This window comes from Triturus cristatus, chromosome 7, assembly GCF_964204655.1.
Source record: "Triturus cristatus chromosome 7, aTriCri1.1, whole genome shotgun sequence".
NCBI classification, from domain to species: Eukaryota; Metazoa; Chordata; class Amphibia; order Caudata; family Salamandridae; genus Triturus; species Triturus cristatus.
Window position 1 is genome coordinate 276,923,388 of NC_140590.1, and position 15,315 is coordinate 276,938,702.

The 15,315-nt window shown below is 43.3% G+C and overlaps 1 protein-coding gene across 2 annotated transcripts in view; it reads right to left on the bottom strand.

The window, feature by feature from the left end:
• Positions 1-15,315, bottom strand: part of LOC146809407 (transient receptor potential cation channel subfamily M member 4-like) — a 388,425-nt gene that overhangs the window by 136,448 nt on the left and 236,662 nt on the right. For both annotated transcript variants that reach the window (XM_085616252.1, XM_085616251.1), the window contains exon 7: positions 2,019-2,083. In XM_085616252.1, coding sequence (XP_085472378.1) covers positions 2,019-2,083 — 65 coding nt within the window. The remainder of the gene's footprint in view (positions 1-2,018; positions 2,084-15,315) is intronic.

Here is a 15,315-nt window from a genome sequence, read left to right on the forward strand (position 1 = left end):
AAACCAACTACTTCTAACCAGCTTTTCCATCATATGAGTTTAAGGATTGGACACAACGTGTGTACAGCACAGTCAGTTCTTACACATCAGAAGAATAGTCACTGAAGAGGCAGATTACATGAATCATTTGAAATCCTTTGAAGACAGAAGCCAAGAAAGACATTATTAAATCACTCTTACAAGGATGAAATGCTAACGAGGAAGACATTTATTTGTAACTACATTCTCATCCCACAGTTTTAAAATGGAGCACATTGTTTAATTTAGATTGTTCCAAAAATTCAATGTGACAACCAACTAACCAGACTTTCATGGGACACCTGCTTTTAAGCGAAAGGAAACATTAACGGCAATTAAACGTTTGATTAAAGCTGATCCACGACTGGTCAGCAAACATTCTGCATGCATCAAAATGGCATATTTCCATGCTTAATCTGCAATAATTAGAACTCGACTATCAAAGGAAATGTTTTAAAACCATGTGGAAAAAATACAATCACATATCTGTTTGCATCTCCTTGCTTATGCCATGACAGAGTAGAAAAATAGCGCCCAAATAAGAACAGAATGGGAAAAAAACATCAACGAGACATCAGGTTACAAAATTGTAAATGCCCCATTGAAAGATATTTTCTTCTGCTCACTCAATCGAGATTTAAAAGTATTGAATTACTAATGCCATTACCGCAAGGTGGTAATAGATATCATTACATGCATTAAAGAGAAGCCATTATAATATATAAACGTTCTGTGACAAATGAGCCATTTAATGTTGATCTTCACACTCCGGCCTCCAATGGGCTGCTATTAAACCGACATGTCATCCAAGTAGTGCTGCAAGGATCCCGACTTGCTGGCAGAGTAGGTCTTTACTCCATCCAAAATGGTGAAGACCACTTCGCTGCATAGAGGTTTTCTGCAACTAGTACATCGATAGGTTTTATTTGCAAAATAAATGAACAACAAGAAAGGCCAATGGTGATTACGGATGGATTGTACCTTACATAACTATGTTTTCTTGGATTTAATTTAGTCATATTACATTCTATCGCTCATCTTAAGGAAGGGATATAAACTATCTGTCCATGTAGTCGTACATTTCAGTACACTGTGGAGTCCATGCCTGTTGTGTAGACAGATATTTGCAGGCAGCTAGCAACAGGCAGAGCTTCTCTGAGTGCTGTGTAGTCTATAAAGTGTACAAACAAAGCCAGAATCAGACAGAAAATGCTCAACCTCCTCTACAAGGCCTCACAACATCGAATGTAGTTGAGCAGCATACAATGCAATTCTCGTAGTAACGGAAGAGTCGTGCCTTGGATTTCGAGTATGGTGCAATTAAGTAGTGAAATGTGCATGGTATGAGGCATAGGTCTGCTCTTTTAGACCAGAGTTTAGAAGAACTGTGTAACGGAGGGATATCTCTTCTGCTGAGTGCCCGAGTCTGTAAGAAGTGATGCTACATGAGGGAGCAACCTGCAGTTTGAAGTCTGTTTTATAAATTGTGTACAACCTGCGAGAGGGCTCGCCTTGTGTAGATCTGCGCTGTAATGTTTGCAAGACCTGAATAAGAAGTCTAATGTCTCAGTTCTGTGTGTAACCTGAGAGACATCTTTGTGTTCTGAGATCACGGTTTGGAATGTACAGAACAGCACTGCTGTCTGAGGCTCCATTCTGTTAGATATATGTAACCGGAGGGCGCGCTGTGCAGTCTGAGCTCTGTTGGAAGAATGTAGCAGATTGGTATTACCAGATGTACAGGCTGAATCTATCAGAGCCATGTTACTGAAGAGAGAGCTTTGCTGACTCAGCCATCAGTTGTATTATTTGTGTGGCTCGAGGGAGTGATCAGCTGTCTTTGGTCTAAGCCTCTATATTTGTATCACCTGGAGGGCTCTTCTTTAAGGCCTCAGCCTCTGTGATCTCCACACCTCACAATACCTGTCTGACAAGTAAGTTTGCAGCCTGTTCCAAAGGTATAGATCACAAGAAACACAATAAATGAATGAACAATGTACCTCTAGCATTTTGGGTTCCCCAGCGATCAGCATGCAAAGGACCGGGATCTCAATACTGCCTCTCCCTGCAAAATACAAACACAGACAGATTAGTGAGAAAAGTCATATTCGTGAGCATCGCGGCACCTTGGACATGTATTATTTTCTTAGCATTCTTAATCCCAAGAAAATTGTTACTACCCATTGATCCACCATTGAAAAGTGGATCATCATTTTAAGATACATGTTTTCTTATCAGTGTCTAAATCAGTTTGGAGTTCAAAGGGTTTATTGATTCCTATTATACATAGAGGAGGTATATGAGTTTTCACAAATTACATGTGAAGCAGAGGTTAGAAATGGACCTAATTTTTTTAATAATTGACTAAATAGTGATCTCTATAGGTGCAAACTACTATGCATCAAATATATGCTCACCCCAGACATAACTCCGGTCCAAATATGGAAATACTATGCCATGCTACTTTTCACCCCTGCTTACCAATCATGTGATCACTTGTACCAAGCAATTTAAAGGCATATGTAAAATCATCTTCCAAACTGTTGTTAACATGTTGGCAGATTGAAAACTCATAAATCTTCAGAAAGTGTCAAGGTGCAACCACATTACTGGCTTCACTCAGCAGATTTGGTTACCAATTACATAATGGAGGTACAACATCCATCTTTTTGCAGTCTATCCTCCTGCTTCTCCTTTGCATATCTAGTGATTTGAGGTTTGAAGTGGCACAGGCTTGCTGAGCAGGTCTCCGACAAATATGCTGTGTTTATAAGGACATTCGATTTTAATCCAAAATTCACACACCTGAAACATTGGAAAATCTGCAGAATGCACACAAAAGTTTTGCACTGTTGTTCAAAGTTGAGATATAAGGCCTCAGAATAAAAGACACCCTTCTCTACCTAGCACTTTAAAATGAAACCAATGCTTTTTAAATGTGCATTGTTTCTGCATCTATGCCGCAGCAGGGGTTTCCATCCAATACATAACGTAATTTAAAGTTTCTTCTGTAATGCTTGGTAAAATTGCTGTGAACACGAGATCTGCCAAGTATATGCAATACAGTAGGAAAAGCTTTTTGGAAAAGTTAGATTTGTATAATCTATACAGTTTCATCCATCATGAAAAATGCAGGGCTTCGAAACGGACCATTCCCATTCCAGGCCGGCTCTCTTTTGCACCTATTTTAATGCCTTTGACCAGGACAGCCAGCAGTTGCCACTTCAAATGAAGCCAACGCAGGATTCCAGGAACAGATGCCTGTGAAAAACTCTTGCAGAGCTCTCTTTGGAATTTGGGGACCAGCCCCAGACTCTTGGGTCCAAAGACCCCAGAGGGCAGAGATTTCATTTGCTACTTATAGTCATAAGTGTTCCATCCATCAGTAGAATTTGGAGACTGGAAGAGCAAAACACAAAGAAAAAAAAGATCTACCCTATCTTTTGCTCTAGTGAAAGGAACTATGAGAACCTTTTGCATGAAAGCATATCCCCGGAACAGAACTGGGCCAGACAAAGATGCCGCAAAAACGTGGAAAGGAGAGTTCTGTTCACTCTGAAGTCGCTACCAATAGCGGACTGGATTTGATATTTGAAATGCCCCGGTAGTCCCAGTCCCAGCTGAGTTCTACCTTGAATGGAAGAAAAAAGACGACCTGCCCAAGTGCTGTACTGAAGAAATCCTTCCTACCTAACCGAAGGCTGTGGAGAAAGTGGTCTCCATCTGGGTCTTGAATCCATGGACTAGAAAGCTTCGTCAGGGCTAGTGGTGCAAACCTTCTGCTGCGCCAACAATGGGGAGGTTCCGACTATTACAGTACGGTTTGCGCGCCCCTATAGAACATCTCTCCAGTGGTTGGAGAGCAGGAGACATAATGTGCTTCTGGTAAAGGACTCCTTCACCCCTCGGGTATCTTGGTGTTGATCTAACAGATGTTATTGTTACCCAGCTCAATGGTACTAACTTTTTTGATGTAGGAAGAACGAATGAATGAATGAATGGCTGAGTGGACCCACCAGGATTCAAACCTGTGACCAGATCCCTGGAGTGGGTACATAACTCCACTGAACCACCAGAACTGACTGTGGACAGATGAGGCCGCCGCCTGCCTAGAAGGAAACTAATAAACCAGTTACAACTAACTTAGTTTCCTGCCTGGCTGCAGGAAACTGATTAGCTGATAATGACCCTTCATAACTGTATATTTTTCTGTGGACCTGACCTGGAGGTATGGAACCCGCTGCGACTGAAAACTGAAGTGGTGTCTGAGGAAACAGCCCTCAAGAGTTATCGCTCGTCTCAAAATCTTTTCCGTTCACTTTACCAAAAGCAAATGCACCGCCTGCCTCACGAGGCTCTTCCATAGAAACCAGTTCTTTGTTTTCGATCGTAACCTGGCCTTCAACCAATTAATATTACAATTCTTTTTTGCTTTTACATTTGATTCAGGAATCACGCTTTCCTTATTTTTGTGACGTTCTACTAATGTCATTTTTTTCTTAACTGTGCTGTTTTCCACCTGGATCACACATTTCTCAGAGAAAACCTTCAGTTTGCTCCGGGTAACCCGGCACAAACGGCAGTTTATCTTTTAATCGTCTAACTTGTGCGAGCACTGTCACAACTCATACCAAGACTAGCCTTCATAACTTAATAATTCAATGTACTAAATACAGGAGCACCAATCACTGCTTTCCTTTTAAAACACTTCGCTGGAGGGTTTAATACGGCTGATTGGAGTATGCCTTTAAAAAAAGAAAAAAAAAAGTCAGAAATTGTTGCATTATAGAAGCATGTTTTCATGTCAATTTCAAACTTGAATATATCTCTCTCTCTCTCTATATATATATATATATATATATATACACATATACACACACACATCCCCCACGCACACACAGACATATATATATATATATATATATATATATATATATATATATTCAATTAAAAGAACAAAGGTTCCAGCTTAGCTATAGCTTAGCTATAGTTAGGAAAACTTTACTTATTCTTTCTATACAAACCAAACCTAAACTACACAGACATTTGAAATTCTAAAGACATAGTTATGCATTAAATTGATCTCTTCCGCACCACTTTTAAATTTCTATAACTTTATTTATTCTTTTTATACAAACAAATCAAACGTTAGAAATTCTAAAGTTCTAATTCTACTTTATATGTATAAATTACTCACCTCCTTCAAATTACTATAACTTCGTCCTGGGATTTAAGTGGAAATATAGTGTACGACTGTATTATAAGTGCATAGGAAGGAACGAAGCAGTTTAGTTAAGTATGTGAAGGTAAGGAAAAGTAGTAGCCTTATTACTTAATATGTTTTTTTGAAACGTTTACGAAGTACCACGATAATACCTGAAGAGTACCACGGAAGATACAGAAAAAAATAAAATAATTATGTAAAAACTAAACATACACTACAGTGTACTAGATTTGGGAAATATAGTGTGGTACAGAGTATTTTTATTTTTTCTACAAGTGGAATAAAAAAAAATGTAAGTACTGCGGTACTTTCTAGTTAGTACCGCGTTACTGCATACATTTCATTTTCTTAAAAAAATTAATGCGTAAAATTGAAAATACACTGTAGTACACTATTTGATTAATATAGTGAAATTGTGTATTTTACATTTTTTACATGTTAGTTTTTTTTTTTTACAACTTTATTTTTTTTAAGTAATGCAGTACTTTCTATGTAGTACCATGGTACTGCGTAAACTTTTTAAAAAGTATATAAAGTAATCAAACCGTTTTTACATGCTTACCTAAAGTGCCTCAATCCTTCCTATGCACTTATAAACAACCCGTACAGTATATTTCAACTTCTAACCGACAACGTGGAATAAGTGTAGGCTGAACAACATCGCTGCCTTGTAATTTTGTAAGGCCTTTCTTTCCCAAATCATATAATGCCTCGTCTTCTGCATGTACTGCAGTATAAAACGAAATTACCATGGTATACTGTAGCCCAATATAACAATAAGTTTTTATGTCTAATAACTTCAAAACTACTTAACCAAAATACATCTACTACCAAAATCTGCCTGCTGTTTTGCCACTACATCTCACTAAAACGTCTATGGAAAATGCACTAGTAAAAAAACACGTTTCAGGACCTCCTGCGGCCCCCGAATGGATCACCGCAAAGCTTTGCATCATCAGCCAATGTAGAAACAGAAAATAAGTTATTTACTTGTAACTCAAGTTCTCCTGTATTGGTATCATTCATAGATTCAAATGCTTGAATCATTCCCCGAAATGTGAGTCCCACGGTATCATAATAAAGCAGTATGTATCATAGGCTGTATTTGCAATAAAAAAGTCAGTTTAATAACCTATGTTGTTTTAAAAAAAGACCAAACTTGAACTATAACCAATCAGGTGACAGCAACCTCTACAACACTCCCAAAAGAGGCTGAGTTCTTCAGATTTTCAAGCACAAATGGGAATCAATAATCCAGAGCTGTAAGGGGAGCCTCTCTGGGGGGGAGGAGGGAGGGGAGGGGAGGGTTTGCATGTGAAGATACCAATATTGGAGAACTGCAGTTACAGGTAAGTAACCTAATTTCTTCCCCAGTTTTGGATCTTTCATAGATTCACATGGTTCAATCAGAATAGCAAGCAGTTTTCGTAATAAAGGATCCCTTGACAATGGTGGGTAACGGTCTAAAACATATCGGTATATATCCATCTATGCATAACTTTGATTAAATAGTCTCTATATGAAAAGCCAATTAAGCAATATACAACACTATCATATACATTAGTAAAAATATATTAATAATAACCTACAGTTACAGAGGCTCACCTTATAGAAACAGATGACGTTAAGCCACCTGGCCTACAGCTGCATTCATTCTCTGCGCCATTTTAAGGCAGTAGTGCTGCGTGAACGTGTGAGTGCTCGTCTACATCGCAGCATGACATATCTTCTCCAGCCGCTCGCCTGCAAAACAGAGCAGCCGAAGTGGACACTGCCCTCGTTAAGTGCCATTGCCCTTGCTGAGAGCTGTTGGTCAGCTTTGGTGTGGCAAAACTGAATTGTGGCAGATATCCATCTTGCAAAGGTTGCTTTCGTGACTGCAGTACCTGGACGAGAAAGTCCATAGAAGACCAAAAGCTGGTCAGTTTTTCTGCGTTATCTGGTACGATGTAGATATAATTTAAGACATTGCTTAATGTCCAAGGTGTGGAGAGACCTTTTCACCAGATGTGCTGGATTTGGAGGTAAAAGTACGAAGTAGGGTAGGTTCATTGAGATAAATTGCTATGGAACCTTGAGGATGAATCTTGGGTTTGTTCTGAGAAGCAAATAATCATCAGCGAAACGCAAGAACGGCTCCTGTGTTGTGTAAGCCTGAACATTCTAGTGGAAGTGAGAGCCAACAGCAAAGTGACCTTCCACATGAGAAATGTCAGGTCTGCCTGGCGAATGGGTTCCAATAGAGGCTTCAAAAGTTGCAAGAGAACCACGTTGAGATGCCATTCTGGGGGAGGAGCTCGTACTTGGGGAAAATCTCTGAAAAGCTCCTTTATGAACAGTATGACTATTCTTATGGAACACAGAGAGAGTATGTGCAGAACGTCTGTACCTTGAAATTGCAGCTTGGTGAACCTTCACAGATGCATGTACCAATCCAGATCTAGCTAGCAACAGAAGGCAAGGCAGAATCTGTTCATGCCTTAAATGGATGCAGTTTAGATTATGGAAACCATGAACAGAATCGCTTCCATTTTAGTTTGTACGTCTTGTTTGTAGTTTCAGCTCTTGCCTTGGATAAAATCTCCCTACAGTCCTGAGGGATATCCAAGTCTTAGAACTCGTTGTATTCAGAGAGGCTGGTTCTGGGTGTAGGAACTGGCTGTTTTCCCTTATCAAGAGTGTTTGGTTTGCCAGTAGGCGAATGGGATTGGACTTAGACAGCAGTAGGAGCTCCGTACACCAATGCTGCCTGGGCCATTTTTCGAGCTTTTATAAGGAGGCAACATTCCATTTTCATTTAGTTGAGAATCCTTGGTATGAGATGGAAGGGGGAAAAAGCGTATGCATAAGCATAAATCCCGGACCATCTCATTGAAAGGGCATTCGCCCACGACCCTGAGAGCAGGTATCAACTAGCGTAAAACTGGCATTTGGCGTTCTTGTCTGTCTGTCACAAAGCAATCCAGTGCTGATTTGCCCCACCGTGAGAATATTTTTTTCAGCTGTGACTGATCCAGTTCCCGCTCGTGGCAACTAACTCTGGTTCTGCTGAGTGCCTGCTAACGTGTTGTTCACTCCCGACATGTGCTCGGCTTTCAGAGATATTGTGTGGGCTGTGAGACATCTACAAAGATCTTTGGCATCCTGAGATAGAGTTAGCAACCTTGTACCCCCTTGCTAGTTGATATAATACATGCTGGTCGTCTTGTCTGTACCTACCAGCATGGAAGCTCCTGCTATTCGTGGAAGAAAGCTTGCAGTGTGAGAGATGTCGCTTTCAGTTCAAGGCGGTTGATATACATTGTTTTTTGAAGTGTTGACCACTTCCCTTAGATTTGCAGGTCTTGTAAGTGACCGTCCCATCCCTCTAGGCATCAGTTGTGATGACGAAATGGGTACTAAAGTCAAGAATGTGAGGCCTTTTGAAAGATGAGATATTTGAGACCACCACGCTAACATTTCTATCCTCTTTGGGGTAATGTTTATCAAGTCTTCAAACGAGCCTTCCGATTGGATCCACTGCGCTTGAAGCTCCTCTTGCAATGGCCTCATCCTCAGTCGTGCCAGTGGGTCCAGGTTGATTGCGGAAGACATCATGCCCAGTAGCGACAGAAATGTACTTTCTTTTGAAGTATTTAGGGTTAAGTTTGTCAATCTTCACTGTCTGTCTTGGGAGAAAAAGGCATTGTTTTGGTTTGTATCCAGGTTGGCTCCCAGACACATTATTGTTTGACTTGAGACAGTTGAGGATTTTGGATAATTCACCACGAGGACCAGTCTGTGAAGTAATGAGAGGAAAGTCTTTGTAGCTTTGGAAGCTGGCTGTGGTCTCAAGGCTTTTAGCAGCCATCCAGTCGTCTAGGTAGAGGAATACCTAATAACCTTGTTTTCTGAGTGTGGCTCCTACTGGGGCGAGACATTTGGTTAATATGCAAGGAGCGGACAAGGCCGAATGGGAGGACTCTGAACTGGTAATGGGTACCAGCTACCGTGAAGGGGAGATATTTGCGGTGCTTGGGATATATGGGAATGTGGAAATACGCATCTTGTAAGTATAAAGAGGTCCTATAGTCTCCGATATTCAGCAGGTGCAGGATGTCGGAGAGAGTAATCATGCAGAAGGATTCTTTGCATAAGAATTTGTTTGGGTTACGGAGGTCTAGGATGAGTTACCATTCCCCGGTTTTCTTTCGGATATGGAAAAAACGGGAGTAGAATCTCATGCCCTTCTGGGAATAAGGGAACTTTTCTATTGCACCCTTGGCCAGCATCCTGAAGACTTCTTTTCTCAATAAGTGAAGATGAGGTGGGTGTGCTGCCCTTGGAGGGTTGTTTGGTGGTCCCTGTACAAACCTCTTGGTATGTCCATAGTTTACTAGATCCAATACCCATCTGTCCGATGTGATCTCTCTCCATTGAGGAAGGTAGTTGGAAATCTTCACACCCACGATATGGGAAGGGGTGGATGTAGACCGTACCTGGTCTAGGTCACGGTTTATGACCCGCATCTCGACCCTAGAGGGGCTTCCAGCATGGACCTTGTTTGTTGTAGGCCGCCGAGGGTGGTTGACTGTACGCCTGATGTTGATAGGCGGGTCTGTATTGTGATTGAAAGGGTTGGTATTGCTGCAAGTGTTGATATTCACCTCTGTAAGTTGAGAAACGCCTTCCTCAAACACCCAGAAAGGGCAACTTCTTAAACTGACGGGTGCCTAGGGACCCAGCGGTATTGGTCTGTTTTTACCGCCAATAGCGCATCATCTATGTGCTTCCCAAATAATGTTTCTCCCTCCTAAGCCATGTACAAGATCTTTGATTGTACTTCCGACCTAAAGGACATGGCTTTAATCCATCCCTGGTGTCTAAAGACTGCTGCTCCAGCTAATTGGCGGAAGCCTTTGGAGGCAATGTCCATTGTGCGATCTATAATCTCCGAGGAAGTACACTCAACCTTCTGAAGGATCTTTCTTATTGCTGCCTTTTTGTCCTCAGGCACTAAGCCAACTAGGCTGCTGACATTGGACCACATTTGCCAGTCATAATGACCCAGTATCAGTAGCAAGTTGGTTGCTCGAAAAGTGATGACAGACATGAGGGAGAACCTCTTCCCCTATGCTGTCCAAGCACCTGCCTTCTTTATCTGGTGGTGCAGAAATGGGAGCAGAAGGGTTTTTGGAGTACCTTTGCACCATTTGTGAGATCACAGAATCCGGTTTGGGATGACCAGTGAGGCAAGCGGGGGAATCCTCTGTAGCCTTGTACTTTTTGTCCATGCTAGGTGGTACTGCCACTACTGTAGCCGGGGTTCTCATTATCTTAATCCCCTCCTCCCAGATATAGTCAATGATGGGCATGGCCTTTACTGACTTCCTTGCTTGTTCCCTGAAGTCATACAGAAAACAGTCTGACCATTTAGCAGAAGTTGGGAGATGAAATTGTGTTGCAGCCTGTCCTTTAAGCTATGAAAACCCCTGATGTCCTCAGCGGGAGAATCTGAAGGATATGGTGGTGGAGGTGATGAAGTGGGGACAAGATAGTCATCCCACTCATTCCGTGTGGATTGGGGTTCAGGGATTTTGTCTTCTTCCTTTTTATCTTCTGAAGACGTTGGTCCTCTCTTGGAGGTTTCACTATGTTAGAGGCAGGTGTCATCCTGAGCGTTACACATGGAGGAATGTCATGGCGTAGTTCTGGTACTACTGGCTGCTCCTGCGGAGGGTCAGGATATCTCCTTCTGTAATCTTGCAGCATGGCTTGCAGATCTTGGACGAGCGACAAGGGAATTTGTAGTTCATCAAACCTGGGATGAGGATGGTATTGATAATGCACATAATGCCTCTTGGGCGGGTCATAACACTGATCGTAATAATGCTCTTCCTCGTCTTCATTGTTTTCATCCAGGTATTTGACCTGGACTTCTGATGTGCTGCCCCAAATGGGCCGTCACCGTCAGGCACCTCCAGGTCTAACAGGTGACTTGGTGGCAAGGGTGAGACCATGTTAGTTGTCTACTCCGGTCTTAAAACTGTCTTGGTGATGTTTGTCATTTTTATCATTGTCGACGGTCCCGTTGACGAGGTCTTCGATGACTTCGTCGTCAAGGTGAGCGTCAGAGTCGACAATAGGGAATCAGTCGTCGACAGTGTCGTAGTCCATGGTGTCGCCATTGACTTGGTCCTCGTCAACAGTGTGGTCGTACACGATGTCGGGGGTAACACTGACGTCGTCTTAGTGGATGGCAGTATTCTGGTCATTGAGATGGGCGAGTCGATGGCTGCCTTCGTCGACGACGATGGTCTAGTGGACGAGATGGTGGTGACGGTCGTCGATACCAGCCTTTATGGGGCTCCGAGAAGAATTTTATTTCTCGCGGTTGAGGATGTAGAACACCTATGCTCTCCTGACTTCACAGTTGGAGTAGTGGGTTGAGAGGAGGCTGCCTCTGTGGAGATAAGTTTTCTTTTCTCCTTTCTCAGAGGGTCTTTATGTGGAGTTGTTAAGGCCTTCCTGCCCTATTCAGATGTCCCTTGGTCAAATGACCTTGACCTTTGGTGTGTCCTGACGGACGTGTCACGGTCTTCCTCAGATGTAGTAGATCTCGGAGTATCAGCCTTCTGTAGCCACAGAAGTAGCCTCCCGTCCCAATCCTTTAAGGATTTAGAGGGTAAAAGTGCAACATATTTTGCACTCCTTTACCGGATGTTAAGGCAGTAAAGACAGTCTTTATGTGGATCCTCCACATGTAGCCTTTTCTTTCCACAGGGTTTGCAGGATCTGAAGAGGCCTTTCATAGAAGTATCAGTATCAGACATAGTAGTCGTAGATAAATCTTCAACTCTAAAGAAGAGAACGGAGCGGAGCACAGGGAGACTTCCTTCACATGACGTGCGGTAGACAATCTGAGGGACTCCGCATCTGTTGGGAGTGTTCTAGGGGGCGCTGTTTCCTGATTGACTACAGTTCAAGTTTGATTTTTTTTTTTTAAATTAAAAAAAAAGATACAGACAAGGCTATTAAACTGGCTTTCATTGCCATTATAGCCTATGATACTGATATCTACTGCTTTACTATGATACCGTGGGACTACCACTTCAACGACGGGGATGGATACAAGAACATGATCCAACGACACTCAACTAACACTCTCCCTCACCATAGACCCAGCCACAGCCAAAACCAACAAGGAATGAAAGACGTAGCAGAATGGATGAAGCTCAGTCACCTGAAACTGAACTCAGACAAGATGGAGGTCCTCATCTTCGGACAATTCCCATCGGCCTGGGACGACTACTGGTGGCCCATGGCGCTGGGCTCCGTACCTACACCCACGGACCACGCACGCAACCTAGGATTCATCCTGGACTCCTCCCTCACGATGACCATGCAAGTCAACGCCGTCTCATCTTCTTGCTTCAACACCCTGCGCATGCTCCGAAAAATCTTCCGGTGGATCCCCACCGAAACCAGAAAAAACGTCACCCAGGCCCTCGTCACCAGCCGACTGGACTACGGAAACGCCCTATGCGCAGGAACCACAGCCAAACTTCAGAAACGACTTCAGCGCATACAGAACGCCTCCGCACGACTCATACTCGACATCCCCCGCCACAGCCACATATCCGCCCACCTAAGAAACCTACACTGGCTCCCCGTCAGCAAGAGGATCACGTTCAGTTTCCTCACCCACGCACACAAAGCGCTCCACGACAAGGGCCCCGAATACCTCAACAGCCGCCTCTCGTTCTACACCCCCACCCGCCAGCTCCGCTCCGCCAGCCTCGCCCTCGCCACCGTCCCACGGATCCGCAGAACCACCACCGGAGGAAGATCATTCTCGAACCTGGCAGCAAAAACATGGAACTCCCTCCCCGCACACCTACGACTGACCCAGGACCATCTCACCTTCACGAGACACCTCAAGACTTGGCTATTCGAGCAGTAGCGACACCCCCCCCACCCCCCTCCTCCAGCACCTCGAGACCCTCACGGGTGAGTAGCGCGCTCTATAAATGTATTGATTGATTGATTGATTGATTGATGAAAGCTCCAATACTGGAGATTCAATAGGTCTGCAAAGTTTTGTGCAGATTTGTCAAACTGTGGCAAAATTATTGGCAAGCAAAATTCAGAGGAATACCCATCTCTGGGAATCCTACTTATAACTACAGAGTGGCTATTGCTCTGGGATAGATATATATATAAGAAAAAGTATCATTTTAGGAATGTTGTGTTATTGCATGAGATTATTGGGTTGGCATGCAATTTACATATGTTAGGATAAGCAAAGATTTTACAGTTAAGTATATTTTAATGGAAATCAAATGCGAAGATCCATTTGCAGGTTTGATGTACAGCAAAGTTTCTAACACTGTACAGAAATCAAGAAGCACGGTCTAAGCACAAGCTAGACTTGGACCTCATAAAGCAAATTGGTAAGTTTACAGACTAGTTTCATAATAGTGCCCTCGGGCAAATTCATTTTTTTAAAATTATGGAACAATGTACCTTCAGGCTTTCCGGTGAATGCACCTGCGAGTAAGGAGTCAAGGGTTTCTATGCACTATAGGGGAGATGGAGATCACCTATAAGTTCAGGAGCCAGCGATGGCTGACCAAGGTGGAAGGGAAGGATATTATACAGAGAGATGCAGATGTTCATGAGCCAGTGAAGTCTCCTCAAAGCTAGAAAAAGGGATGGACCAAACTGAACAAGATTTAGCTCACCTGGGATTTTGTGAACAGTCAGTGGAGGTGCCACAGGGTAGAGGCGATAGAAGCCCAGTGAAGAATTTAGGGGCCAGATGAGATTCTGTAGCTTTTGGGAGACAGACGTCAGGAGCCAGTGGCGGTTCTGGAGGGTGAGGTAGATAGAGGCCACCATGGAATTGAGGAACCACTGGAAAGTTCAGTCCACAGCTGTGGTAAGATGAGGGTGAACTGTGAGCTTAAGGGAAACTGGTGGATGACTCACAGTATAAGATGGAACTGAAACCGGATTTTAGGAGCCAATGGAGGTCTCGTAGGTTGGGAAAGATTACGTCACCTGACAATAAAGGAGCAAGAACCAGTGTTGGCCCTAAAACGTGGGCAAAATACATATCTGGGAGCTAGTGAGCTTGCTGCACACATGGTGAAATAAAGGGAAAGCAGAAGTTGACAGGGAGCAAGAGAGGTGAAGACATTCACAAGATGCGGAAAAGTGTATGGTACAAGTAATAAATAAATCCAGTATTTGTAAAGCACACAGCTACCCGTAGGTATCCCGGCTCGGGGGCCGTCGGAAAAGAAAAAGCGAGCTATTGCCCAGAGTCACATGGTGCTGGGCTGACCTGCCACCGGTGCCGGGGATCGAACCGTGATCCCCAGCGTCCGGTGTCAGTCGCCCTGGCCGATGCGCCACTCCTCTTCCCTAAGTCTTAAATTAATTGCCAATCTTTCATTTCTCTGTTACTTTTCTGATGAGATATGGACATCAAGGTGGATAATATAAATAAATGCGGACAGTACATTTACTTTTTCACATATATATAGGTGGGTCTTGTTGCTATACGATTACTCACTGGTTAGATCTGACAGGACAGCATGCTCCGGGGGAGGTATCGCCACTGCTTTGTACGATTCCCTAAAGATCTAGCTAATTGACACCCTATGCACTGGTTGGCTAGAGAGAGGCATCTTCAAGTTAGTGTTATCTGCAACAGAAGCCTGGAAAGGGGAGCTTTTGTATCGCCCTGCAGGTGCTAAGAGGGATTTTACTCGGGCACTAATCTATTATATCGCACCTTATGCTTTGGCCTCTGAGAAGTTCCTAGTATGGGGCGACTTCTACTACCATAGTGAAAACACCGATGATCTAAGTGTGAATCAACTCTTACCTGACTCGGAATTGATAGGGTTTAAACAGATAGTGTCAGGCCCTACCCATAGTGCATGACACATTTTGGATCTCATTTTTACGAATGTTGAGGAAGTAACATGTGATTCTCAACTTGGCCTGCACACGCTCACACTAGCTCTAGCACTCCCGGTTGCCGGCTCCTGCCTACGAGCAACACAAACTACTGTTGCAGCCAC